At 49.5% G+C, this 27,054-nt stretch overlaps 1 protein-coding gene across 1 annotated transcript; it reads left to right on the forward strand.

Annotated features, from left to right (window-relative positions):
• The first annotated feature begins 615 nt into the window (after positions 1–615).
• CPLX4 (complexin 4) lies at positions 616–22,496 on the forward strand. The gene is made up of 3 exons (XM_026496405.4): positions 616–1,987; positions 7,629–7,716; positions 22,241–22,496. The coding sequence occupies exons 1-3, from the start codon at positions 1,821–1,823 to the stop codon at positions 22,466–22,468; spliced, it is 483 nt and encodes a 160-aa protein (XP_026352190.1). The 5' UTR covers positions 616–1,820; the 3' UTR covers positions 22,469–22,496.
• The last annotated feature ends 4,558 nt before the right edge of the window (positions 22,497–27,054 follow it).

Consider the following 27,054-nt stretch of genomic DNA (forward strand, 5'->3'; position numbering starts at 1 on the left):
ACCGAAAAGTCTAACTCTAGGGATTTCACTTTCGGACCAACACTATGACATAGGACCCATCTTCAGCAGATCGTCTTTTTCTTGGGGAAATAAAAGTGGTTTTTAGTCTCATGAAACACTGCAGTGTTTTCTGATGAAGAGTCAGGCTGATCTGAGCCAATAAAACACAGAATCCCAGGCTGTGGCTTTTACCCCGTCAGCTGAAGGGCTCTGTGACACCCCTCAGTGCGATGAGGAGAGGAGACATAGTGGGTTAGAAATGCAAGTGGAGAGGGGCGCCTGGGTGGCTTAGTCGTTAAGTGTCTGCTTTTGGCTCAGGTCATGATCCCAGGGTCCTGGGATCGAGCCAGCATCGGGCTCCCTGCTCAGCGGGAAGCCTGCTTCTTCCTCTCCCACTCCCCCTGCTTGTGTTCCCTCTCTCGCTGCCTCTCTCTCTAATAAATAAAACCTTTTAAAACGAAAAGAAAGGAAAAGAAAAAGAAAGAAAGAGAAAGAAATGGAAGTGTAGAGCCAATGGTCCGAACACATTAGGTTCCCAGCCGTGCCATTAAAAGTGAAAGTGGAGCCCGTGTGAATGCGCGTTCTCAGTGGGAGCCCTGGGTGCAGTTCCTATCTCATCCTCAACCTCTGCAGTCTTTCCCGTTGAGATCATTTTAGCAACATCTTTCAATAGGTTAGTAAAAGGGAATTATTAACCATTACACAGTTGTGTATGACTTGAGGGACGCATTTCCCGAGAGGGCTCCCGACGACAGACAAAATCACAAGCACAGGTTCCAATGAGCCTACATCTCTGTCTCCGCCCCACCCCCTCCTGGAGTGCTTTAATTAGAAAGATACTAACAGATTAAAGTCTTAGCCATACTCAATTCCTCCCCTGACCTGAAGAAAACCAGGGCCACTGAAAATCTGCTGCGTGTTCGACAACATTGTCAAAAGTTTGATGGGAGTACACCAGTGAGCGCGAACAGAGCCCCCAGGAAGTGGACCGAATGTGGGGGGAAGGTGACCCTGTTGCAGGTGCATGATTTAGCTCACAATGGGCTTACCTTCTGGGTGCGAGCATGGAAAGTGGTGCGCCATTTCCAAGCAGAGATGTAACACGTCCGTGCAGGAGAAGACTAAGGCAGCCTTCCAGATCTAAGTGAAGGGCCCGCGGGCTTGCCGTTCAGACTTGCCTCGGGTGAGGATTGGTGTATGGGCCACGGGAGCCACGGAAGCAGTGCAGAACTCAACACACACCAAAAGGCAAATCCTTGCGTAGTACTTAAGAGTCCGATGAGATAAAATGTTGGATCAAAGGATTATTTTTGCTTACCGAAGCATTTTGGGTTTTGAGTCTCCCCGGGCTCCGTTTTCAGTGGGCTTTTGTGCTCAGGGGCTGGAATTTGCACATTCCATGGCAGGCAGGTAGTCCGCTCTGATTAATCAAAACGGGACTCTTGATGGAGCCCTGCTGTGCTTATAATTTCAAATTCAGAAATGGGTAGGGAGAGGAGTAGATAATGTGAGGGCTTTTTGCCTCTGAAATTAGCTTAGTGTATTAATTCAGAAAGCAGGCGGTTGTCTCTGATTGTTTGCCTTGGTAATCGGAACCATCTGCCTCCCCACATGCAGGAGTTTATCTCTCTAATCCGGCTTACAGCCGGCAAACCCCTCTTCTCTACCATCGTGCCCTTGAGCAGACGAGGCCGTGCAAAGTCCTTTGCTCTTAAGCACGTCGCTGTCGTTGAGGCTGTTTGGAGATTTCGTCTTTTTTCCCTCTCTCTTCTTCACGTTTTGTCTGAGTTTGGGTTTTATTTCTCCTGGGGGCAGAAACCATGGCTTTCTTTATGAAAACTATGATAAGTAACCAGGTAAAGAATTTCGGATTCGGCGGCGGGTCTGAAGAAAAGAAGGAGGAAGGGGGAACATCGGATCCAGCAGCAGCCCAAGGGATGACCAGAGAGGAGTATGAGGAGTACCAGAAGCAAGTGATTGAGGAGAAGTGAGTACCCGCGGCCCCCTCCCCCTCTCAGAGCCACGAGAGGCGAATTCTGGCCGCACCTTCCTCGGCTGCCCGGCCTCGTGCGCTTTGCTCTTTAGATGCGTGTTCTCGTGCCGTTTGCCTCTGACCTTGGGAACGTGTGTTGTGCCGCGGCAGGTCCCATGTCCTGCTCGTCGGGATGGCGGTGGGACAGAATGACTGAATCTATCTGTCGTTCTGAAAGCGGCTTAACACTTTTTCTGGTCTGGGTTCATTGCACTTAACCTCAATTGAAATGTTCAGATGAACGAGGGTGTGCCTTTCTCTACGGTCTTCCCCAAGCTCACCCTTCTAGCACATAGAAAGCCTCCAAATGGAAGAATTCAGATTTTGTACCTGGAAGAGGGCCTCGAAGCGCGCATGGTGCAATCTTTTTTCTCTTACGTGTGTGAAAGAAAACCCTAGAAAGCACAACAAGAGGATTAGGTCATAAGACTCGGCTTCATAAAAACTGTGAATAAATTTGTAGGCTGTTTCTTATGGAAATTTTAAAGGTACAGAAAAGTAGAACAGTATAATGAACACCCATATAAACCTATGAATAAAGTCACAGTTAACATTTTGTTGTATTTGCTTATAGATGATTAGTTGGACGGATGGATGGCCAGATAGACAGACAGATAGATAGATAGATGATAGATGATAGATGGATAGATAGATAGATAGATAGATAGATAGATGGAAGCATTTTTGAAGTAAATTGTAAAGTGAAAGTAAAGACATCATGATGCTCCACCCCAAATACTTGAGCCATGTACCTCCAAAAAATAAGGACATTCTCCTAGCTACATAAGGACATTCTCCTGACTGTGTAAAATAAAAATAAAACATTAGTAACATTTTAGTTGGGCATTATGGAATGTGAAAAGCACTCACAATTTTCCACTGCTGTGCACACTGACCTTTAAGTATAATCTCTATGTAATTTTTTAGATTTTAAGGTCGCATAATTTAAGAGTCTTTTCATAACAATGAAGAATTGAAGCCTCAATCTTGAGGTTAAATGTTCATCTTTTTTTTTTTTTTTTTTAAGTATTTCTTGGGGCACCTGGCTGACTCCGTTGGTAGAGCATGTGACTCTTGATCTCGGGGTTTTGAGTTCAAGCCCCACTTTGGGCATGGCGCCTACTTTAAAAAAATTAAGTATTTCTCATTTGAGAGTATTTCTTTTTGCCATCATGGCTCTTTTGCTAATGATCAATTACATAAGAGTGGCCTAAGTCCTATTGCTAAGATGATTATAGGTGAAAGGTTAATGACCTGGAGGAAACTAAGAAAGTACAAAGGCTTACATTTAATGGAAACTTTATTGTATTTTTTCTGAAAGAAGTTGTAGCTTATAAACTACCTAGAATGTGGTACTCTTGGCTCTGCGGTCAATTAAAGTCAGTTAAAAAAAATAAATACAACTCCAAACATGATGTTGGTGCTAAGATAAAACTCAGGCAAAAGAAAGAGCATCCCTCGCATATCGGCTAGTCTGGCCTCTGGCTCGTAAACGAGCAAACAAAAAACAAGTATAATGAAGAAACAGAAGCAGAACAATAGCACCAAATGTTCTCAGCTCAAGTGGGTGAGTAAAAAGAAGCTGGCCAGAAATTTAGACTATGCATCTGATTGCGTAAAATATCACATAAGAAGTCCAAGCTATAAATCTGGCCACGGATATGGCATCTGTTTGATGAACTCATGTCCTAGTTTCCCCTAAGTTTATATCCGGACAGATCAAAGGTCCGAATGCCCAAATGGTGCTGTCAATCAGTGGGTTGGGTTATTTGCCAGCTACCTGGCTCTGTGTGTGTGCGTGTGTGTGTGTGTTACCAACTTGGTCACCCAATGTAAGAAATAGCAGCAGAGCAATGGGGTCAGCCTGCTTCCCTCTGGGAAGAGGCATGACTTTCAGTTTGTTGCTTGAGTTTTCAATACCTTCATCACCTAGAAGGCAACAAAGTCCGTTTATCCCTCCATTTCTCTCAATAATAGTAAAATGTCCCTTTACCTTAATTATGGTATAATTGCTAAGAATCATTTGTTACTTCAACTTTGATATGCATCACAGAACTGAACATAAAAGCTAAAATTACAAAGCATTTAGGAAAAAAAACAATATCTTTGCAAGCAAAGATTTTTTTTAATTTAATTTTTAAAATTTTTTTTGTAAGCAAAGATTTCTTAAACATGACTGTGAAAGCAATAACCATAAAATTTTAAAATAATGTAGACTTTATCAAAGTCGAAAATTCTTGTACATCAAAAGACACCATTAAGAGAATATTTATAAGAAAGTCACAGACTGAGAGAAAATATTTGCAAAATATACCTGACAAAGGACTGGGTTCTAGAATACATAAAGAATTTCTACAACTCAATAATAAAAGCAAAAAAAAAAAGGGCAAAAAGCGTTGAACAAATACTTCATAAAGATAACAAACAGCCAATTAGTACATGAAAAAAACCCATCTGATATCATTAGTCGTGATGGAAAAGAAAATTAAAATCAGGCTAAGGTACCGCTACACACACCAGAATGGCTAAAATTAAAAGGACACAATACCAAATGTTGGCCAAAATGTGGAACAATTTAGAACTTTTATTCCATTTGATGAGGCATGAGATGGTACGGCCACTTGGGAAAAAGTCAGGCAGTTTCTAATAAAAGTAAACTGACTCAACCAAATTACCCTGCAACTCAGTAGTGCCGTGCCTCGATATCTACCTCAGAGAACCGAACACGTATGCCCACAGAAAGACTTGGACAAAAATGTTCATAGCCACTTCATTGACGGTGGCCCTGAATGGGAAATAGTCCAAGTCCATCCACGGGAGAATGAATAAACAAGCAGGACATATTCATACAGGACAATGCACTCAGTAATAAAAAGGAACAAACCACTGATAAATAACACCACCTCGATAAATCTCAAAAGTTCTTCTATGCTGAATAAAAGAGGCCTTATACAGAAGAATGTGTAGTATAGGGTTCCATTTTTAGAACGTTCTAGAACAGGCACAACCACTCTATGGTGGATAAAGGACAATGACTGGGAAGCAGGTATTAACGGGGCATGGAGATGAGAGAAGTTTCTCAGGTGATAGTAATGTTTTTCATATCTTCATGGGGGTTTGGGTTATACACAGAAACGGAACCAGTGGGAGAAACAGACATGCGTATGGGCATATGTGTATAGGTATATATGGGTATGGGAGATTGATTGTAAGGATTGGCTCATGTGATTATGGAGTCTGAAAAGTTTCCCCATCTGTTGTCTGCAAGCTGGAGGCCCAGGAAAGTCTCTGGTGTCGTTCTCAACTGAAGGCTGATGGGGGCAAGTCCTAGTTAAGGGCAGGAGAAGATTGAGATCTCAGCTCCAGCAGACAGGCAAAGAGAGAGAGAATTCCCCCTTCCCCTCTGCCTTTTCTTTTCAGTCAAGCCCTCAGTGGATTGGATGCTGTCCGCCCACACCGAGGAGGGCAATCTGCTCTACTCAGTCCATCAATTCAAGAGCTAATCTCATTTGGAAACACCCTCGCAGACACACCCAGAAATCATGTTTAATCTGGGCACCCTGTGTCCCAGTCAAGTCGCCACATAAAATTAACCCGCCCAGTACACGGAAGCTCTGTGCACATAACTGTGCACAGATTTTACTGCAAAAGAAAAGAAAGGAACCGCCAACAAGTACGTCACTGTAGTGAATGGCGTACGTGCCGATGTGTTTGGGGGAAAGAGTCTGGGTGTCTACAACTTTGAAATGCTTCCAAGGAGGAGATGGACGAATGCATGGATAGAGAGGAAGATAGGTATGTGATAAAACGTGCATAGTAAGATGCTAATTGTAGAAGCCAGATGGTGAGTATGTGGGTTTCACTATAAAATTCTTACAATTTCTCTGTATGTTTAACATTGTTCATAGCAAACTATTGGGGGAAAAAGCTCTGCTTCTGCCCAAGCCCTGGGTCACTGATGTCTTCCGCAAGTCACTTACTCTGTCTCGCTCCCGAAAGCCGGAAGGTGGACGCCGGTGTTGTCTGGGGCCTGCTCTGGGCCTGACCTCTGGGAGGCTGGGGCGCGGTGGCTCAGGGAAGGCCTGTGCTCAGGGCCCCGTGGGCAGTGGTTTCATCTGATCACTTCACATCAGCCCCTCCTTCAGGCAGCCTTCTGTGTGGTGGTGGAGAGGATTTCAAAACGTGAAGTTAAGAAACAGAAACAAGCTTAGCCGCCTGAAAATGAAAATGGAATTTATTTTAATGCGAATAATGTTTCACGCAAAGATGCTTCGCCAAACCCCTCAGCAGAAACCCTACCAGGCCGGACGCCTGGGGCTGGCTCAGTTGGGTAAGGGCCCGGCTCTGGATTTTGGTTCAGGTCCTGATCTCAGGTCGTGAGATCCAGTCCTGCATCAGGATCCATGCTGAGCTCAGAGTTTGCTTGAGATTATTTCTCTCCCTTTGCCCCTCCCCTACACCAGCTCACTCTCTCTCTCAATAAATAAATAATTTAAGTATAAAAAAAAAAAGAAAGAAAGAAACCCCAGCAGGCCTCACATGGGCCTAACCTAGGAACCAGAGTAATGTGGGAAGCCAGCCGTGAGCACCATCTTGGCTCTTGCCATGGCTCCTGTCCCCAGTATGGCTGCTTTGTCCCTGCCTCTCCGCTGTCACCTTTCCTCGCCATGACACCCAGACCACGAGGTCCCTGGGGACATGGAGCCCATGGCCTCTAAATTCACTTGTTCCAGTGAATGTCTGTCTTTCTCGGTCCCAGTCCCAAACTCCCAGAGAAAGGATTTCATTTGCCCAGCTGGGGCCAGTCCAATATAGCCAGAGGGCAGGGCCACGTGTATAAGTGTAGCCCTTCGTAACGCACCTCTGTGGGCAGCTGGGAGCGGAGGCAGTTCCTGGGAGCTTTGCAGACATCCCCAAGGGTGTCTGCTCCCACCTCGGTCACCGTGAGCAAGGGAGTCCATTTCAACCCTGCCTAGTCCGGAGTCCAATTAGCTCATCCCCAGAACATCATGGAAAGCCACCCTACCTTGTTGGGGATACCTCCTTCCAAACAGGGAACGGAACACTGTACCAAAATTAGGGCCTGGAGGGGTGACGATGAAGGGAAACAGTTTTCTAGATACATCCCTAAATACCATGTGCCTCTAAGGGCCCCCCAGCCCTGGACGCTATGACCCTGTTTTCACTGGATTAAGAGTCATTCAGGAAACTTGTTAAAAACATAGCTTCCGCTCAGCTGCCCCCAGGGATTCTGATGAGTCATTCTGAGATCAGACCCAGGCAGCTTCTTACCCAGCACCCAGGTGATTCTGATGTTTGTGGTCCCAGGTCCCAAGTAGAGCGACCCCGTGAGGTCAACTCTATACTGGGAACAGCCACGCTGCCCCTCTCCGCGCTGCACCCTAAGGAGATTCCCAGAACCCAGCTGTCCTGGACTTCAGGGGTCTGCCTTGAGTTACGACAGGAGAATGACAGAGAGGCAGGTGTTTGGGGACCTAGGACAGTGTATCCCAGCGTCTGGCTCCTCTGTGCGGGGGTTGGAATGTCCTGAGCTCTCTAAGTCCTTCGATCCTTTATTCTCTTCTTTTGCTTTTAGGATGGAAAGAGATGCTGCATTTACACAAAAGAAGGCAGAGAGGGCGTGCCTCCGAGTTCACCTCCGGGAAAAGTACAGACTCCCGAAGGTGAGGCGCTCTTAACACAGTAACAGCCTGTTCGATTTCTTACATCATAGAAAACGGGGAATGTTTGATTATCAGCAAAGGGTCACACTCATGAAAACACACACACACACACACCACATGCACACACACATACACATACATGCACACATACATACACCACATGCGTGCATGCACACACACCACATGCACACACATACATGCACACATGCATACACACATACCCCACATGCACTCACACATACACATGCACTCACACATACACGTGCCCCACATGCACACACGTACACACACCACATGCACACACACCCACATGCACACACGTACACACCCCACACACACTCACACATACACATACATGCATACATGCGTACACACCCCCCACATGCATACATGCATGCACACGTGCACACACATAGACACACATGTATTTGTCTTAATCTTAATTGAAGCATTTGATGTAGTGAAAAGAACATTGGGCTAGTTCATAAAAACTAGATTCCAGTCATTTAACCTCTATGAACTTCCATTTTCTCTCAACAAAATGGAGTTAATACTTGTAAGTGACATTTTAATGTACATTTCTGTAAAGCCCATAGAACTTCTATGTGTAACTGCACAAGGAGGAAGTAATCATAGCTGGCATTTAGTATCACGCACCAGGCACTGTTCGAAGGGCTTTGGTCATAGCAATGCATTGAATCCTTCCCAACAGTCCTCTCCGGTATTCTATCATCACCTCCGCTAGATGGTAGAGGAAGCTGAGGAGTAGAGAAAGTAAGTCCCTCCTGCCAAAGGCCAGGAAGGGCAGAGCCCGAGGTCTTCACTCCCACCTACTCTGCCTGTATTTCAAAGGAGCGATCCGTTCCTTCTTGGTGGGGACGCTGTTGTGATGGCCAAGCCCCAGCATCATCCATCAACCCATCTCAGTGCTGGCGGAGAGAGCCAACACCCATAGGCTCTGGCCAGGCAGTTGGTTTACTGATGGGAAGAGGAGGTGTTGACGTGTGATGCTGGGGCTCCGAAGCTCTGCTCCTGTGGGTCCCCTGCGGACTTCAGAAGCTACAAGCATTAAACAAAGGGAGCCAGACCCACTGTCCCTGCAAAGTCAGTGCTGACGTCACCGAAGAGTTCAATAGCCCCAACTTATGGGAAAGACCCCCCGCTAAGATGCCCCAGGAACTGGGTTCTGCTCTCAGAGAGGAGAGGAAAACTCACAGCCAAATGTAAACATTTTCATTGCAACCCATGAATTTTGAAAAGAAGGGCTTTGCTTTTTGCCTCCCTTAATCTGGTTTAATGCCTTTTCCCACTGGGCTCTTGGGACACGGTCCCCTCCACTCCCATCGTCTGGCAGATTCCCTGAAGCTCCCTGGGATGGTACCAGCTGTCTTTAGGAGAACTGGGTTTCAATCCTGGTGCAACCTCAGATGGCTCTTTAATATGTCTGAGCCTCAGTTTCCCCATGGTTCTCTCTATGCCCAGAAGTCTTCTTTCTTCATAATAACCACCAGGGATCTCGAAGATCTTGAGTTAACACACCAATCTGGGTCAACAAGGCAGCAACTCGAGGTCAAGAACCTGAGGTTTTGATTGTTTTCTCTTTAATGAGGGCCCCATGGTCCTGCTCCTTTCCAGAGCCCCCGGGGTGAACCCCTCAAGGCTCAACAGTAGGGCTTTGATGGTCTTCAGAGTAAAAAGAATCCCCAAATCTCAGAGTCAAGCTATCCTTTGGGACTAGAGCCTTTCCAACAGAAGCTATAAAAAGAGGAAAGAATTATAGCCACGAAATGTGCACATTCAGGCGCTGCCGGGAGAGGACCAGGGGAGGGACAGGGAGTATGTCTGTGTAGGATAAGGCTCCCTAAAGCCAGCTGGGGGTGCGGTGGAGGGACCGTGGAAAAACCAACAGATTGTTAACAGTGGAGCCCGTATCTCTCATCGCATGAGTTCCCAAGGCTCACCAGCCCTTCTCCCCATAGCGGCTTCAAATGTCTAATGCATGTGAGGGCCTCACCTGATTTTTTCCTGGACCCTGAAAAAGAACTTTGAGTTCATCTAAGAACCTAATGCCATTGACTCTTTTTAGATGCGAGGAAACAGCAGCCTGAAGGGTTAGGGAGCTTTGCAAAAACCCACAGCCACCGACTGATAGACCCAGGATGGGAGCGTAAGCTTCTCAACCATGAAAAAGCATGACTTCCTCATGAAAGGATTGAACGCTGCTCCCTCTGGCCCCGAGGTCTCTGCAGTTTCTACTCCGTGTTCGAGGTGTCCCAAAAGTTTGAGTGCAGTTTTGAGCTCTCTGTGGCTTCAACCTGCAGGAAGACTTTCGGGACAACCTGTACTGCTCAGGGTTTCAGTGACCTGGTGCAGACTCCCAGCCCGAAACCCAGCAGACCCACGGCTTCTCCCGCTCCTGGGTCATCTGCCAGCTTCGGCCCAGCCCCGGAAGCCACTGCGAACTTCCAAACACAAGCCAGAGAAATAGATGCGAATATCGCTTGAAAGCATGCTGCCCTTGATCCCTCGGTGCACTTGGCTTTCAGGCAGAGGCCTCCCTGGCGTTCTTCTATATTATGGCTGCATGTCATAAAAATGGACTGATTCTACATGGTGCTTCCAGGATTGGCCTGTGGTGTGAATAGTAAAAATACTAACAGTACAATTACCCGCTTTTCATACAGCACGTACGAAACGGGGAAATTCTAACCCAATTACACAATCCACAAAATGGTAATTAATAGAAAGTATATCATAAAAAATCAACGGGCTCCCATTCCACTTTGTCCCTTACCAGCAAACGTGGCTAACGGCCCAGCCTCACCGCAGCACCTTGCCCGTGAAGTCCAGCCCCACCCTTGGGTACTCTGGGCACCCCCCTGCCTCCCATGGCTGTTACAGGTGGCCTCCTCCCCTCCCGCCTGCCTCGTCTAAGTTCTGGACACAGCGGGTCTTCAAAAGCCCCCAGGCCTAGAAGGCGGCGCTGGGAGACAGAAGCATTTCCCAGGCCAAGGTCAGCTTGGCATTTCCCTGGCCGGCAGCTTCATGTCCGTGCAGAGTGGCCACTCCTGTCCTGGCTTCTGTGTGCAGCGCGCCCAGCAGCCACCGCAGGGCAGGGACAGGATCGGGTCCCTCGCGCCCCCTGGTGTTCCCTAGACGCAGAGCGCACGGCAGGGAAGTAATGGTCCGGCTGCTGTTCTCAGTTCTGTGGGGACCGGGGTTGCAGCAGGGACAGTGATGGTGGGAACAGATATAAATGTCTGGTCGTGATCTTTTTTTTTTTTTTTTTTTGGAAGTCTATTTGTCTGCCACTAAGGGCCAGATTGTGCATTGTATTGTAAAGCAGTTGCCATGCTGGCGAGCCTGGAAGGGCCTGGTGGGCCCTCCTAGAAGCAGCTGTCACAGAACAGGAGGTGGCCGTGCCCGTGAGAGGCCGGGTGGGGACAGGCAGGGAGGGGAGTGTTGGAGCAGCAGGACCCTCCCATGCTGTGCGGGACAGAGCTAGAAAGCAAACGGGGTTGGCTGTCTCCACAGCAAGCAGGATGGAGGGGGATTTTGAAACACCAGTAACTAAGGACGAGGTGAAGGCAGTGGAATATTTGGCCCTGAGAGGGGAGGACTTTGGGGAAATGACCACTATGAGGACTGTCATTCCCTGGGCCTTGAAAGCCATGCTTTGATGGTGATATTGTACCAACCTAACTTACCTGGAGGGGCCCGTGCTGCTGGCTACACGGACCTGTATGTAACTCTCAGGTGTTTCTTTGATTATGCAGAAGGATGCTCGCAGTGGAATCCCTAGAATGCCATCCGAAAACCACAATGGACTTGAACTTGTAGGTCTTCATCTCCTCCATGTTCCCCCAAGGAGCAAGGAGGCCCTGAAGGTCAGGCCGTGCCCAGGGCCCTCGCTGTGATTGGGAAAGCTCAAGGCCATGGCCATATGTCCAAAGACCCCAGGGAAAGGAATGAGGGGCCGGCAGCCAGTGCTACACCCCTGGAGTGGGGGAGGGGTGTGACGGAGGCCCAGGCCAGCCAGGAACTGCTAGGCGGGAGACGGGGCAACAGATCCCCAAATCATTACCTATCCTCTTCATGGGGCTTGACATCTCGATTACTTCACTTATTTGATTACTAATTTGATTACTGCCTTTGAAAATGGCCATTCTGGTGTGTGTGTGCATTATTCAGCCATAAAGAAAGGAAATCTTGCCATTTGCAACAACATAGATGGACCTTGAGGGTATCATCCTAAGTGAAATAAGTCAGAGAAAGACGATGCTGTATGATCTCACTTGTATGTGGAATCTTAAAAAGAGGAAGAAGAAGTCAGATACAGAGAAGAGACTGGTGGTTGCCAGAGGTGGGGGGGATGTGTGAAATGGGTGGAGGGGGTCAAGGGGGACAAACTTCCAGGTATAAGATAAATAAGTCCTGGGAACATAATGTAAGGGTTGGCGACTATTAAAAAAGGTCATCGAAAGACATTGGTAGGACAAATCGTATTGTCATGAACCATTAGCGATAACCTTCGGATGGGCGGGGTCATCTGAAGAGCACGCCCACTGCCCCTCCTCCCGCCTGTCTGAGGTCTCCTCCTGGGGCAGGGGTGGGCTCCTGGGCTGCCCGGAGAATTCGGCTCCCAGCGTCTGAATGGTCTTTCTACTTTTATTAAACTTATTTTTATATATATAAAAAAGCATGTCAGTGCATAATCATAAAACTCATTGAAATCAAAAGACTTGCCCAAGGTTACGAAGCTTACTGGGCCAATGGGACCTCCAGGCTCCTGATTCTTCATCCAGTACTTTCTATGCCCCATTGTCCCTACACCCTCTCTCAACTGTATCTGCATCCAGGATGGTAGACTCAAGAATGAACACAACCGTCCACCAAGAAAACAGTGCTGGGCAGAAAGCAAATGGTCACCAGGCCCTTCCTGGGCTCCTCATAACCACCTTTCCCTCCCCTCGAGGTTTGCAGACTGCTAAGCCCTCTGTTGTCTTATAAAGTGCCGATTGGGTAAGCAGCCGTACTAATAGTATTAGCAGTCCACGGGGAGCTGGACACATTCACCGTGTCCTCCAGCTAACGAGGGATGACCCCCTGGGTGCCTCATTCACAATTCCCTGGGGTCACCGGTGCGGCAACCAGACAACCAGCAGGAGGCCGTTCTGGGCCCTTCCCCTTACCGAGGCCCAACGGAGAGCAGATTTGAGGAAAATGTCTTCCCGGGAGCTGTCAGGTCTAATGAGGATAACTACGTCACATTTTGGAATTAGAACTGTATTTTCTAAAGAAATCATTTGGCTGGTGTTCCCCGTGAAAGAGTTTCACTGATTGCTGACCGGGGGAAGGGAATTTGGACTCGGGAAAGGAGCAATTTGGGCCCGGCCCTCTAGGGAACAGTAAAAGCCTCCTCTCCCAGTTCATTCTTCACTGTTCATGACAACACTGTTTATTGTGCCCGTGTCTTTGGATGACCCCTTTTAATTGCAGTAATCACATAAGGAGTCCACTAAGGGCGGGGAGCAAATGCAATAATCCGAGGGATCTAGGAACCAAGCATGTCCACGCAGTGTGGGTTTCCTCCAGCTTTGGAACCGCAGGTGCTCAGAGGGCTTCAGGCGCCTAAAGGAATCCAAGATGCTCGAGTTAGGATTGGGTCTCGTTCCACGGATCAGCCCCTGTCCTGTGATTCCACTGTTCCGTCTCCGCCGTGTCTCCTTTATAAAGAAGGTCAGATCTCTCCCCAGGAAAACAAGCAGATAGCACTTTCGGAGTAGACCTGCTCTCTAGGTACTTTCCCGAAGTGACCTGCTCCCACTGCCCCCTGACACCTTCCTCCTTCCGATGCTGGGTAGTCCTGCTCAATGCCAAGACCGGTGACCCCCTCCCGAAGCCCCCTCTCTCCTCAGCTTCTGGGTCTCATTCACCCCAAACTGCCCCCCCCCGTGTCTTCTAATGACCTATCCTCCCCAGGTGTGCTGCCTCCAGATTTTGGAATATTGCAGGTCTGCTCTTTTCCCACTTAATCTGCACACTCTCCCTGCCCCCGGGGGGGGGGTGCATCTCGCTGTCACTCTCAGCGGCCACCCACGTGTGGATGATTCTCAGACCTACACCCACAGCCCCCCTCTTCTCCCTACGGTTCCTGTTGCGTCGGCCTCCGCCTGGGCACCTCATAGCTCTTCTCCAGAACAGACTGGCTCGTTTTCCCCCAAACCTGCCCCTCCTGCAGGCCCCATTTCTAGGGATGCCCACCCCCACCCCAACCTGTCCCCTCCCCCCTCCCAAGGCCGGCAGGGCAGCCAGAAGTCACCCTTGACTCTTCCCTCCTCCTCCAGCCTCATATCCAGTAAATCATCACCCTCATGTCACCTCCTACATAATTCTCAGCTCATCTCCAAGGGCAGGGCTCATCTTGCCTCACCTCTCACCACAACAGCTCAGCAGCGGCTTTTCCACTTTGAGTCTTGCTCCCCTCGAAATTGCAGAGTGAGGTTTCCAAAATGCAAATCTGATCCTATTTATCCCCTGTTTAAAAAAAAAAAAAGGTTTATGATAACATCTGAGAATAAAGTCCCAATCCCGTGGCTTGTAGGCCATGATGTGGCTCCTATTTTCCAGGCTCAGCTCTTGCTACCCCCTGCTCAGACTGGACTTTCTCCTGCTCTGTTCCCTACATTCCGCTCTCCGTGGCCCCTTTTCTTCCTGGAAGACCTCGGTCTAGTCCCACTTCCCATAGAACCTTCTGTGATCCTCTTCTCCCCACCACCCCTCATGCTCCCATAATCCCGGAGTGCCTGTCTCCTGTTATCTTACCACCGTGAATATTCTCGCCGGCTGGACCTGTGCTCTTTAACAAAGGGGCTGAGTTGTTCATCTTTGTCTTCAGTGACTTGCACAGTGCCTGACATGTAGAAAGTGTGTCCACACACACACGAAGTGTTTGCTGAATGTTGGATGTCACTGGGAAAAAGGAAAAAAAAAAATACACCCAAAGCAAAGTATCGAAAACAGCAGAAAGAATTTATCTGCTCTAAGAGTCACATTAAAATAAATGTTCACGAAGAGAACAAGTCTGGATTATAACTGTGTATACAAAGTCCAAAGGTGACTTTATATTATTAAAATGTCGTATTTCTTCAAATAGAGGAAGTAATACGTTTTAAGTCAAGCCACAAGATTCTTTCTAAAAACAAATGTGCTCCTCTTCCCAGCCAATTCAGAATGTATATGTAAGTCAAGCCAAATTAATAAGAGAAAACAGTTCCACAATGAGCCCTAATCCTATTAACAGAATTGTCAATCTAGGTTAGTCATTGAAAAATAATGTTGTGCCCCCTGCCGAGCTATATGATTTAGTTACACCTGGTGTTTGTCTGCTGTATTAAGGGCAGCATTCATTTCGAATAAAGACGAAGTAGAAGAAAATCTACCAGTGGGGTTGTGTTTAAACGTGTCACATCGAAAGCTCCCTTAGAACAGAATTTAGAAGTTGTCTCTTAAAAAAAGATCTGATTCTGTGGCTGTTTCTTTGCCAGGCTCCTTCAGATTCGGAGCTCCGGGGCTGCCCAGTGGGGTCCCAGCCACTGAAACCCCCTACCTCAGAGCAGCTGTTTCTGGTGGCAGGGCTGGAGGCCATCGGGGGCCGCGTCAGGGGCCTTCCCTTCCTTCTCCTCCCCATCCTGTCCCAGTTCAGTTTGCTCCTTCTACTCCCACCCCTCAAAGAGCCATGGACTGAATGTCCTGAGGAGACCCCGGGAAGGGGAGAGAGAGCCCCGGGACACGGGTGTGGTGGTCCTCGGCCACGTGGGCAATCTCACTGAATCCTCACGAATGCCCCGTAAGGTAGGAGATATTATTTCCCCTTCACAGATAAGAACACGGGCTGGGAGGGGGAGACGAAGAGGGGCTTCCCAAGGTCACGCCCCCTGTAAATAACAAAGCAAGATAAGACCCCAAGCCTATCTGACCCCACGGGCCATATTTTCCTGCTAGCCCCAGCAGCGGTGCTGGCAGCTCCCTCCTCAACAAGCTGAATGACGTTTATGCAAGTCTCAGGACCTCGGCTTCCACCTCTGTAAAATGAGAGGCTTGGACAGTGACCTCCGCGAGCTTCTCGAGCCCTTCTGCAACGCCTTTGCAAAGGAAAGAAGCGGGAGATGTACACAGCTGGGATCTAGAAACCCTCATTCCTTCTGGGTCCTCACACGTGTGCCTGCTCTCAACCAGAGAAGTCAGATCCACACCCTCTGTCCAAGTAGCTGTGGGGGGAGAACAGTGTGGTGTAGCAGACATCGCAGGGAGCACGCCCCGGACAAGGGTCTCTGTGCTGCTCGGCACTAGAATCACCTGGAAAGCTTTTAAAAAATTATATTGCCTGGGCCTCTGCCACAGACCATTGGAGCCTACCTCGCTCCTGCTCTGGCCTGAAGACCCCTTCACCTTTGGCAAAGCAGGCCAGGCTCGCTTTTACCTGCGGTGAAGGGGGTTGTTGACTGGCTGTGTTCTTTTCTCTCTCCCTCTGTCCCCGCGTCTCATAGGTTCCCGCAGGACAGGAACCAGGGGTGGCTGTCACTCTCCCTAGAAGCCAGCGCAGCCCCCTACTCACACCTAGGACAGTGAGAGGTGGTCCGTGAAGACCACTGGTCCTCACAAACATGGAAACATCCGATGTTACATCGACTCGTCAAAGTCAAAGAAATCCATTAATCTAGCTGTTTGGTAGCGTGTAGACCCAAACAAAATAAACCAAAACCCAAATAAAATCTGCCTACAATCCAACAAGCCGGTATTGGCGACACACCAACTTTGACTGACTAGGATTCTAACAAGGGGTGAACGCTCAGCTTTTTGACAAAACAGCCATCTGAGATAGGATCGTTGTTCAACCTGTCTCACTTGAGTACAAGATGAAGGCCCCTTTGGGGCGTCTGGGTGGCACAGCGGTTAAGCGTCTGCCTTCGGCTCAGGGCGTGATCCCGGCGTTATGGGATCGAGCCCCACATCGGGTTCCTCCGCTATAAGCCTGCTTCTTCCTCTCCCACTCCCCCTGCTTGTGTTCCCTCTCTCGCTGGCTGTCTCTATCCTGTCGAATAAATAAATAAAATCTTAAAAAAAAAAAAAGATGAAGGCCCCTTTATCAAAATCTAGGGCTCAGACCGTGGGAATCCAGGGTCGTGCTTACCCTTCAGCGAAAGGTCAGAAATCAGTCACAGGGAATGAGCAGAGCAGGGCGCGGGGCTATTTAAATAACAGGGCATTCAGCGCTAGTAATGAAGATTATAAATCTGGTTAAAAACCAAGAGATTAAAACTGATTCTGGTCAGTCGGCATAAAAATAATTAGCTCTTAACTGCATTAAACAATATCCCAAATTGATAAGATTTCTGGAAACGAGAAGACCTCTCAGACCGAGCCTCTAGGAAAAAAGGCCAGCTGTTGGGCTCCTAACTGTATGCTGCTCACCTCCCTCCCTCCCTCATTCTCGCCTCCCTTCTTTCACCCCGTGCTCCCCAGGGCTGAGCCTCCCCGCCTCCCCGCCTCCCCGGAGCTGATTCAGGTCGTCTGTAACTCCACTTGAATCTGGGGGTATGCTGAGGCATTACCGCCTTTCCTTGATGTGTGGACGTGGTTCACATGTCTGGCCTCCCCCGCCTGACTTGTCAATGGGCAGCAGAAAGTGCGCACGAGACGCTCACTGCGTGGATTGCAAACAAGGTCCCGTGGGCAGGGAGGTTGCTGAGGCCAACGGACGAGGCTGCGCATGGGCCACCGGCCACCGTCTACACTTCATTGATTCTTCTTCGTGGCTTGCTCTGTCTTGGATCTTTCTCTCAAGGGCCAATACTCTCCCACAGTGACTCTGTGTCACTGTGTCTTCTTAATCTCAGGGACCCTTTCAGCAGGGATGGTGACAGCGAGCTGCCCTTTTTTCTCAAAAATATGGATAACCACAGCCACGCTTGTCCAGGGCTTAGAAGCTTACAAGACCATCTCACAGCACACCTCCTCCCATCTGCTCGGGAATCTTTCGAGGGCCCTTCCACCGGGCATCGGAAGTGTAAGGTGACTTGCCAAAGGTCATGCAGAGGACGAATGACAAAGCTGGGACTCAAACCCAGGTCTTTGCCTCCCGCCACCTCTGCAGGGGAACGGTCTGAGTCAGCTGCAGAAGGCTGTAAAAAGCCCAGACCCCTTTTTACAAACAGGACCCTCGCCCTTGGCCTGTCCTGGACCTGGGGCCGGCTCGCAGGGTTAGGATCCAGTGGTACAGAGGCCGGGCCCAGGTTCGGTCCTGAAGGGCTGCATTCTTTTTTTTTTTTTTTAAAGATTTTATTTATTTATTCGACAGAGATAGAGACAGCCAGCGAAAGAGGGAACACAAGCAGGGGGAGTGGGAGAGGAAGAAGCAGGCTCATAGCGGTTGATCCCATAACGCCGGGATCACACCCTGAGCCGAAGGCAGATGCTTAACTGCTGTGCCACCCAGGCGCCCCTCCGAAGGGCTGCATTCTGTCCGCTAGCTGCTCGCGGGCCCTGCCTGGTTGGCCTACCCTTAGTCGTAAGGTGCCCACAGCACAGGCTGCAGCCCAGGGCAGTGGATTCCAGGGTCATCACCTGAAGCAATGGCCCCCCTGGCTTGGGTCCTGTGCTTTAGAGGATTTCCCCTGTCCCTTGGGCTACATCCCTTCATGTGGGGTGAAAAGTCTACAGGGCCAAAGGAACAGGCCTGTCCAGTGCCCACGACCCCCTTTTAGACCACACTCCGGCTGCCCAGGACCCGGGATTCCCTGCCTAATGTTTTGGGAGGCTGTTCAGGCCTCTTCACCAGGCCGGTGCCCCTGAGAGCTCAGGGAGCTGCTGGCCCGAGTCCTGCTAAGCCTCAGGAGGGGTCTCTACACTTCAGGCTCCTAGGGAAGGACAGACCCAGAGGCGGGGGGCAAAGGAGGGCTGGTCGTGAGCCTGGGCCCTCTGGCAGTTCTCGTCCTCTGGGTCCCACAAACATGCACGTGGGTCTGACAAAGCTCAGGGAAGCCTGGTAGCTCGGCTGTCTCCCAGAACTGAGGCCCTAGTGCCGAAAGGGAAACAGGCCCAGTCTGCCAGGAACGTGACTGGGGAGTGAAAGTGGGGGCCATTTCTAGGCCAGAGGTAAAGGGACAGAGAGGGCAAGGCCTCTGACCAGGCTGACCACCGCGCGCAGGAGTCACGATTGCCCAGCGCAAATGCCCGGCCCACCACGGAGGGTTAGTCTGGAAGTTGACTCTTAGTGCACCCCAAACAACGCAGGTGTCACTGATTAATCCTCTGTGACTCTAAGGCAAATAATAGAATCCCAATTTATAGATAAGGAAATCAAGCTCAGAGAGGTAAGATGTCCAACGTCACACAGCGTGCAAGTGGTGGTGGTCACCTTCACGCTCAGGCAATGATTCTGAAGCCTGCACTCGACCTCGCAGTGCACGGGCCCAGCGGGAGTGGCGAGTAAGTCGTAGCTACGACAACAGAGCTCTTCCCAGCAAAGCAGACCTGCACATCTAAGGATTGTTAAGGCTGTTGCCGTCCCTGACGACAGGCTCATCGAATCATTCAGTGAACGGTTACTGTCCGTGTCTGCCTGCCAGACACTGCCGGGTTCAGAGCCTTGTAGGTGAGTCAGCTACAGTCCCGTCTTCAGGAAAAGGGGAGCAGGGGTTCTTAAACTGTAGCACGCACCAGAAACCCCAGGAGGGTTTGCAAAGTCAAAGGTGGCTGGGCCCACCCTCCCAGCTTCTGAGTCAGCAAGTCGGGGTGAGGTCTGAGAACGTGCATTTCCAACAAGGTCCCAGGAGACACCGATGCTGCTGGCCTGGGGACCCCACTGTGAGACACACTTCGGTAAAAGTGCCAATCAAGAGCCCCTTGGTGAGTTGTAAGGCAAAGTGGAACCCCACCGCTCTCCCTTCCCCAGGCAAATGGAATGAGATGAAAATAAGCCTGAAACTCCTCCTTGAAGGAAGAACCCGTTGCAAAGCTTCCCCAGAGGCAGGGCGCCGACCCACCAGGAGAAGGGGAGGCAGGGGAGCACTGTCCTCAGCAGTGGCCCAACTCTGAGCACCAGCTGCCTGTCCCTCCAGGCTACTCCTTCTGGTTTTGACTCAGGGGACATCCACAGAGCTCTTATCACCAACCAGAGGGGCGGCGAGGGAGTGCCAGAATTCCCAGGAACACCTTTTCAAATCATTATTTATTCTGGGATGTGTAAGAGAGAGGAGATGTCCTGCATCGACAGGAACTGAGAATTGCCAGGCTGACGTCCTGCTTTTCCTCTCCTCCCTGCAAAATTGCCCAGACGATGATCAGCAAAAAGGCAACCTCTAGGGTAGGTAAATAAAAAATAAATAGAGATGGAGGATTGGCTGGGAGCCCCTGCGGATTAACTAACTAATTAATCCCCACAACAGTTTGAGGAGGAACTAATTAATCCATTAAGCACTTTGAGGGGCCAAGTCCTGGCCAAGTGCGGGAGAGGTTTCCCTCCCTCGGGGGTCTGCGGTGGACTGTGGCCCTTCCCAGGGGCCTTCAGGGAGGCCGTGTGTGAGGATCGTACCCCCCCAAAGGGGTACGTCTCCCCCTCATGGAATCCTACCTCTCACACGTCTCGGCAGCCAGGCTTGCTGTTATTCTGCCCAGAGAACCAACAGAAAAAAGGAGCTCTGGGGGGAGCCACAGGGCCCTAGAGCTGGAGAAGGATTGGGGGATACGGTTTACAGGTGGAGACTGGAGTGTCCACCTTACCCTGACTCGCTCTTTGGTCCCAGAGACGACCGATGTTTGCTTATAGCCATTTCTGCTCAGCACCTAGGCAAGGGGAATTCGTATTTTCCTGTAGGTGTTGACTTAAACTCCTCCCCGGCAGTCAGCAGGTGTCAAAATCTTTCTAAAAACAAATCGATGAAGGTCTGATTAAGACTAAGTGATCGCTTTATCTTTCTGTGACTTTTCACGCACTTTGGTCACAGCACATTGAGGGGGGTGAGCCCCAAGGTCTGCTGAGATCTTTCCTACCCTTTGCTTTTCTGATGCTCTGTAATCTTCTGGGCCCCTGGAGCCCTTTTTGCCTCCTGTTACAACCTGATCTCAGAAATCATCTGATATAGCCATCTGGGAATATAAACTACCCATACCTTTCCCAGTGAACCTTTTTTTTTTAGAAAGGAAGTGGGGAGGGAGGAGCAGAGGGAGCGGGAGACAGAGGATCTTAAGCTGGGTGTGGAGCCTGATGTGGGGCTCGATCACACAACCCTGAGATCATCAGGTCATGACCTGAGCCAAAATCAAGAGCCGGATACTTAACCAACTGAGCCACTCAGGCGCCCCTCCCAGAGAAACTTCTTTAGATTCTTCTCTCTTATTAAGAAACAAAGGCCCCAGGGGCATCTGGGGGGCTCAGTCGTTAAGCGGCTGCCTTCGGCTCAGGGAGTGATCCCGCGTTCTGGGATCGAGCCCCACATCAGGCTCCTCAGCTGGGAGCCTGCTTCTTCCTCTCCCACTCCCCCTGCTTGTGTTCCCTCTCTCGCTGGCTATCTCTCTCTGTCAAATAAATAAATAAAATTTAAAAAAAAAGAAAGAAAGAAAAGAAAAAGAAACAAAGGCCCTGCAGCCAAAGGGGTAAAGGAATGTCTAAGACCAGGCAGCACGCACCACGAAATTCTGGAACAGTCACTCTTGGGACCGCAAAATGAAGTACGTTGGGGGCAGACTGTGGCGGTAGCGGCAGCACTGAAGGATGATGGGTAGCAGCAGCACTGAAGGATGATGGGTAGCAGCCAGGCCCCGGACTAGTCACCTAATAAACAAGCACCATGTGCCAGACTCACTTCCAGGTGCGGCGGAGTGTGTACGGTTGAATTTGCCAAGATTCTATGCCCTCATGGGGCCCCCTGTCTAGTAGAAGGGAGGTAAGGGGCAAAGGTTAAGCAGAAGTTGCCATGGTGACCTAGCACCCTCCGTGGCTGTGAGTCCAGACCACACCCTCCAGGGTGGGATCGGCCAGGGCCACTGAGTCACAGCCTGGGGCGCATAGACTGCGCAGCTTGCAAAGCAGCCCTGAGCAGAGTCCACAGTGTGATTCTCCAGCTTTGCTGGCAGGCAGGATGGGGACAGATCTTAAAACCCACATTGCTGAGCTCCGCCCAGGAGCTTCTGATTTGGTTGGTCTGGTGTGGGGCCCAAGGATTTGTCTTTCTACTGTGTTCCTAGATGTCTAATGCTGCGGGGCCCAGGGACCACACTCTGAGAAGCACTGTTGTGGAAAGTTCTGACCCTCCCAAGGCACAGTGAAAGAGGGGCACATCAACCAGGACCTCCAGCCTCCACGATGGCCACCAGGCCCAGGCTCTGCACAGAGAGAGACAGCCGAGCACGCCATCCACCCCCTTCATCCCCGACGGAGGATTTTGCGGCAGCTTTGACTATCTGTTTGGTGGCTTGGTTGTTTGAGAGTGGTTGATGTCTTCTGTATTTGTGTTTTGCATAGAGTGAAATGGACGAGAACCAAATCCAGATGGCTGGAGACGATGTGGACTTGCCCGAAGATCTCCGGAAAATGGTAGATGAGGATCAAGAAGAGGAAGAAGACAAGGATTCTATTCTTGGGCATTTACAGAATCTGCAGAACATGGACTTGGATACCATAAAAGAAAAAGCCCAGGCCACCTTCACGGAAATGAAGCAGACGGCAGAGCAGAAGTGTTCTGTGATGTGAGGGGCAGCGCGGCTGGAGGAGGGACCGCGGTCAAGGCGGAGGTGACCACTCCCCTCAGGAGCGTTTCCAGCAGTGTGCATTTCAACATAGCGAACACAGAAAAGCCATGATGAGAAAGCTCCACAAACTTGTAGACACCAACTGGATGTTCTAAATGTTCCTGGTAGAGCGCTTAGTGAGAACCTTGCAGTAGGAAACACACTTTCCTTCTAGTTACAAATGTGGCTCAGTGTGAAATTTCGTCTGTGAGTGACACAGAACACGGATCTGCTTAAAGATCTTCAGGGCAACCAGGAAGAAATGAAAGCAAATGACATTTCCTCTCTGACTTCCTTTTTTAGAGGGCAAGGTCTCACCCCCTCCAACCATTAGCATGACTCCAGGTCCCTTGGGAAGAGATGTGGGAGGTCATGGAGCCCACTGGGAACCCAGGTGCACCTCTCACCTCTCACACCGCCTCTCACTCCCAGGCACCTTACGCTGTTCATACTTCCCATCAAGTTTGGCACTTGGACAGTTCAAGGTGAAGGGGCAGTGGCGGGGATATGATGAGAAATGAAGATGAGAAGTGAGGATGAGAAATTAAGGTGGAGAATAGACTTCACCAGCCCTTTGCATCATTCTAGAGGCCATGCGAAGAAAGGATTGAGGGGCTGACAAGTAGAGGCAGGGGGCAACTAGGAAGGCTATGGCTCCTTCCACGTTCGGCATCATCACCTGTTGTCTGTTGGTGATTGCAATGGGAACAGAGCAGGTGGACAAATAAAGAGCATTGGAAAGTTAAATCAATCTCGCTGTGTGTGTGTGTGTGTGTGTGTGTGTGTGTGTCTCCCCCACCTTCCTCTCTCGTCCTCTTCTCTCCATCTCACCTCCCCTATCTCTTCTTGGTTTTCCTCTCCTGTCCCTCCCCATCCCTCTGCTGCAGACTAGCTTCCAATAAACCATGCTGTCATTCTGTGCCCCAGTCTTCCAGGGGTAACGGATTTCCTTCTCTTAACACTTGCTCTCAGGGGAATTGCTCAAAAGACTTAGAATATTTACCTTGGAAACATCTAGAGCTGTTTAACTAAAGCCAACCAAACCAAAACAAAATACTAGCCTTTCAACGAACCTGTTCATTGAATAAATAATGCTCAGAGACAGCTTTAAAAAAAAATTATTTGAGAGAGAGAGTGCGCTTGAAAGAGCAGGGTGGGAGGGGCAGAGGGAGAAGGAGAGAAGGAATCTCAAGCAGATTCCCCGCTGAGCGTGGAGCCCATTCATGACCTGAGCGGAAATCAAAGAGTTGGATGCCTAACGGACTGAGCCACCCAGGCGCCCCCCAAAATAGGTTTTATCAAGAAGAACTGCTCTCTCAGGGGCGCCTGGGTAGCGCAGTCGTTAAAGCGTCTGCCTTCGGCTCAGGGCGTGATACCGGCGTGCCGGGATCGAGTCCCACATCGGGCTCCTCCGCTGGGAGCCTGCTTCTTCCTCTCTCACTTGCCTGCTGTGTTCCCTCTCTCGCTGGCTGTCTCTATGTCACATAAATAAACAAAATCTTAAAAAAAAAAAAAAAAAAAAAGAACTGCTCTCTCAGAGGAAAGGAGAACTAAGACCAAAAGGCTAGGGGCTAAGCCGTTCTCTAACCAGAGTTCCTGAATGTGCTCCAGAAGAGAAAGTTTCATGTTATGAAAATATGCAAATAAAACAAATCATTAGGGGTCCAGGACCTACGATCCTTGGAAAAGTTTAGCCCCTCTTGGAAGTCCCTGGGAGAATACTGGAGCAATGCTGGTGGCTAATTAGTCTTGAAGTCCACTGTCCTAGTCCATCCTGGCTGCTATAATCAGGTACTAAGGACTGGGTGACTTATAAATAAAAATGTTTATTCCTCATAGTTCCAGAGGCTGGAAGGCTGAGACCAGGGTGCCAGCTGGGTAAGGACCCTCTTTTGAGCGTAAATTCTCATTTTATCCTCATACCATGGAAGGAGCAAGGGAGCTCTGTGAAAGACCCAACAGACCCCACTCATCCCACTCATGGGGCTCCACTCTCATGACCTAATCCCCTCCCAAAACCCCCCCAACAACATCACCTTGGAGGTGAAATGAACCTTGAGGGGACACAAATTGAGGCCACGGCACCCACAAACCCCAGACACCATGGACATATTGTATTGTATTGTATTTTTTTTAAAGATTTTACTTATTTATTTGACAGAGACAGCAAGAGAGGGAACACAAGCAGGGGGATCTGGAGAGGGAGAAGCAGGCTCCCCGCTGAGCAGGGAGCCTAACGTGGGGTTCCATCCCAGGACGCTGGGATCATGACCTGGGCTGAAGGCAGATGCCCAACCACCAAGCCCCGTGAGCATATGTTAAAACCATGCTTGTCTTTTATCAGAACTGGCATGCAAGTTGTGATTGGTTTTACAGCAGAAATGTAAAATATTCCAAAATTTTAAAGCTGCAAAATAACAGATAAAATTTATTTTCAGTCCAGTGCCTGACTCTGCCCCATAATGGATGGAAAGAGTGGGATGGATGGGTGATGCCTGTGGCCCTGGGTTTATATACTTTGTTGTGACATAAAACCGTGGTTGCCAGGTTAGCCCACAGACTAGCTGCAGGCTGACACAGAAGCCCGACTTTCTCACGAGATGCAGCCAATGCAGATAAGGAAGCCACCACACTGGCACTTCATCTTGGCAAACGACATTGCTCTAATGTCCTTGGGTCTGCATCCCAGTGGAGCAGCGTAACTACTAGAAGACTCTGCCAGAGTCATCAGACTCTTCTCGTACCACAACACATCACCCCATGTTACACCACACAAGCCTGGTCCATAGTACAGCATAGCAACCCCCCCACAGCACACCAACTGATGCCACGTACCACACACGTAGGGCGTCGGGCCAGGGAGGGCCTCTGTTAGGGCATCCAGAAGGCCTTTTTCCTTCTAGAAGTACGTTGGTGTCTGTGCCACGTGAAGGACCCAAAAAGGTCTCCTTTCACCACAACAGAGAATCCAACAATCGTAGAGCACGAGGAGGGAACCTATTCTAAACTCCCATAAATCGGGACGGTTGGGTGGCTCAGTCGGTTAAGCGTCTGCCTTTGGTTCAGGTCATGCTCTCAGGGTCCAGGTCATGCTCTCAGGGTCCTGGGATCGAGCTCCGTGTCGAGCATCCCATTCAGTCGGGAGTCTTCTCCCTCCACCTCTGTCACACTCCCCCACCTTTCGTTTGCTCTCGTTTTTTCAAATAAGTAAATAAAATTTTTTTAAAAAATGGACTTTCCGATTTTGCCTAGAATTACTCCGGCCCAGTTAGCTGGTGCTCTTACAACGGAGGGAGACGGGAGTTCGTCTTTTGAAAGCGTCTCGACATAGCAAGCTCAGTTTTTCAGACGCCGAGTAATCCACTTCAGTTTCGCTCCTGACGCTAGAAATCGGGCCAAATCGCCTCCTACAAACAGAACAGTCAGAGACAGGGAGAGGAGTGAGATTATAAACCAACACACGGAGGGTTTACTGCTTCTGATAACGGAGGATTAGCTCCTAGTGGATTAACCTGACTGCAGATAACAACTTTAAAAACAACTTTAAACTCTTGACCAAATACGAAGAAACCACAGCCCGAAGGCACCAGAGAGCAGCCAAAAGCAGGTCCACGCTGGAGGGGATCGAATCTACACTTGGAACACGGAAGTGGCACCAGTGAGTTTTCCTTTGTTCACCGGCTTCATCTGAGGGCAGACCCCAGTCAAGCCAGTAAGTCAGCTAAAACTCGGGTAGAAAACCGGCAGCCTTATTGGCTCCAAGACCCAGGAGAGTCTGGGGTGACCCCGTAGCCATAAAGTGAAAGAGCAATTTCCAGAAGGGACAGAGCCATAGGAGGGTGGTCCTAATTCTGTGTATAAAATCTATTCAAGATACTGGCTAATACAGGACCTGTGCGCCCATCGGGCAGACGCTCGCGCAGCCCAGTAAGGTCAACAACTGAACTAAGAATTCTGCTGCTGCCCACCCAGGGGAGAGAACTGGGAGTTTACATCTAGCCAAGTTTGCGCACTGCTAAACGAGCAAACCAAAATACTCTTCATAAAAACATGACAGCAAAGTACGAGAAGGGAGGAAACAATATGTACAGGAGCACGAATCAATGAAATAGAAAGCAAACAAATGTTTTTTTAAAAGCCCAGCAGTTAGTTCTTTAAGAGGATCAACAAAATTGATACGTGCTGGATCGATCAGTCCAGAAAGGGAAAGAACAAGAACGTGAATTAGCAACATCAAAAACAAAAGCCAGTATTCCCCGCAGATCCTACAGAGGTTAACATTTTAGTAAGGGAACATTACAGAGAACTTTATGCCAATACATTTGACAACTTAGCTGTCTCAATTTGAACTTGACCAATTCTTTTTTTTTTTTTAAGATTTATTTATTTATTTGACTGAGAGACAGCCAGTGAGAGAGGGAACACAAGCAGGGGGAGTGGGAGAGGAAGAAGCAGGCTCCCAGCAGAGCAGGGAGCCTGATGCGGGGCTCGATCCCAGGACGCTGGGATCATGACCTGAGCCAAAGGCAGACAGACACTTAACGACTG

Source organism: Ursus arctos, unplaced genomic scaffold, assembly GCF_023065955.2.
Source record: "Ursus arctos isolate Adak ecotype North America unplaced genomic scaffold, UrsArc2.0 scaffold_17, whole genome shotgun sequence".
NCBI lineage: Eukaryota > Metazoa > Chordata > Mammalia > Carnivora > Ursidae > Ursus > Ursus arctos.

Excerpts from the sequence above, each read along its gene's own strand:
- CPLX4 (XM_026496405.4), top strand. The coding sequence starts at position 1,821 with ATGGCTTTCTTTATGAAAACTATGATAAGTAACCAGGTAAAGAATTTC. Across the intron at positions 1,988-7,628 it reads AAGCAAGTGATTGAGGAGAA|GATGGAAAGAGATGCTGCAT; the intron begins GTGAGTACCCGC and ends TTTTGCTTTTAG. Across the intron at positions 7,717-22,240 it reads AAAAGTACAGACTCCCGAAG|AGTGAAATGGACGAGAACCA; the intron begins GTGAGGCGCTCT and ends TGTTTTGCATAG.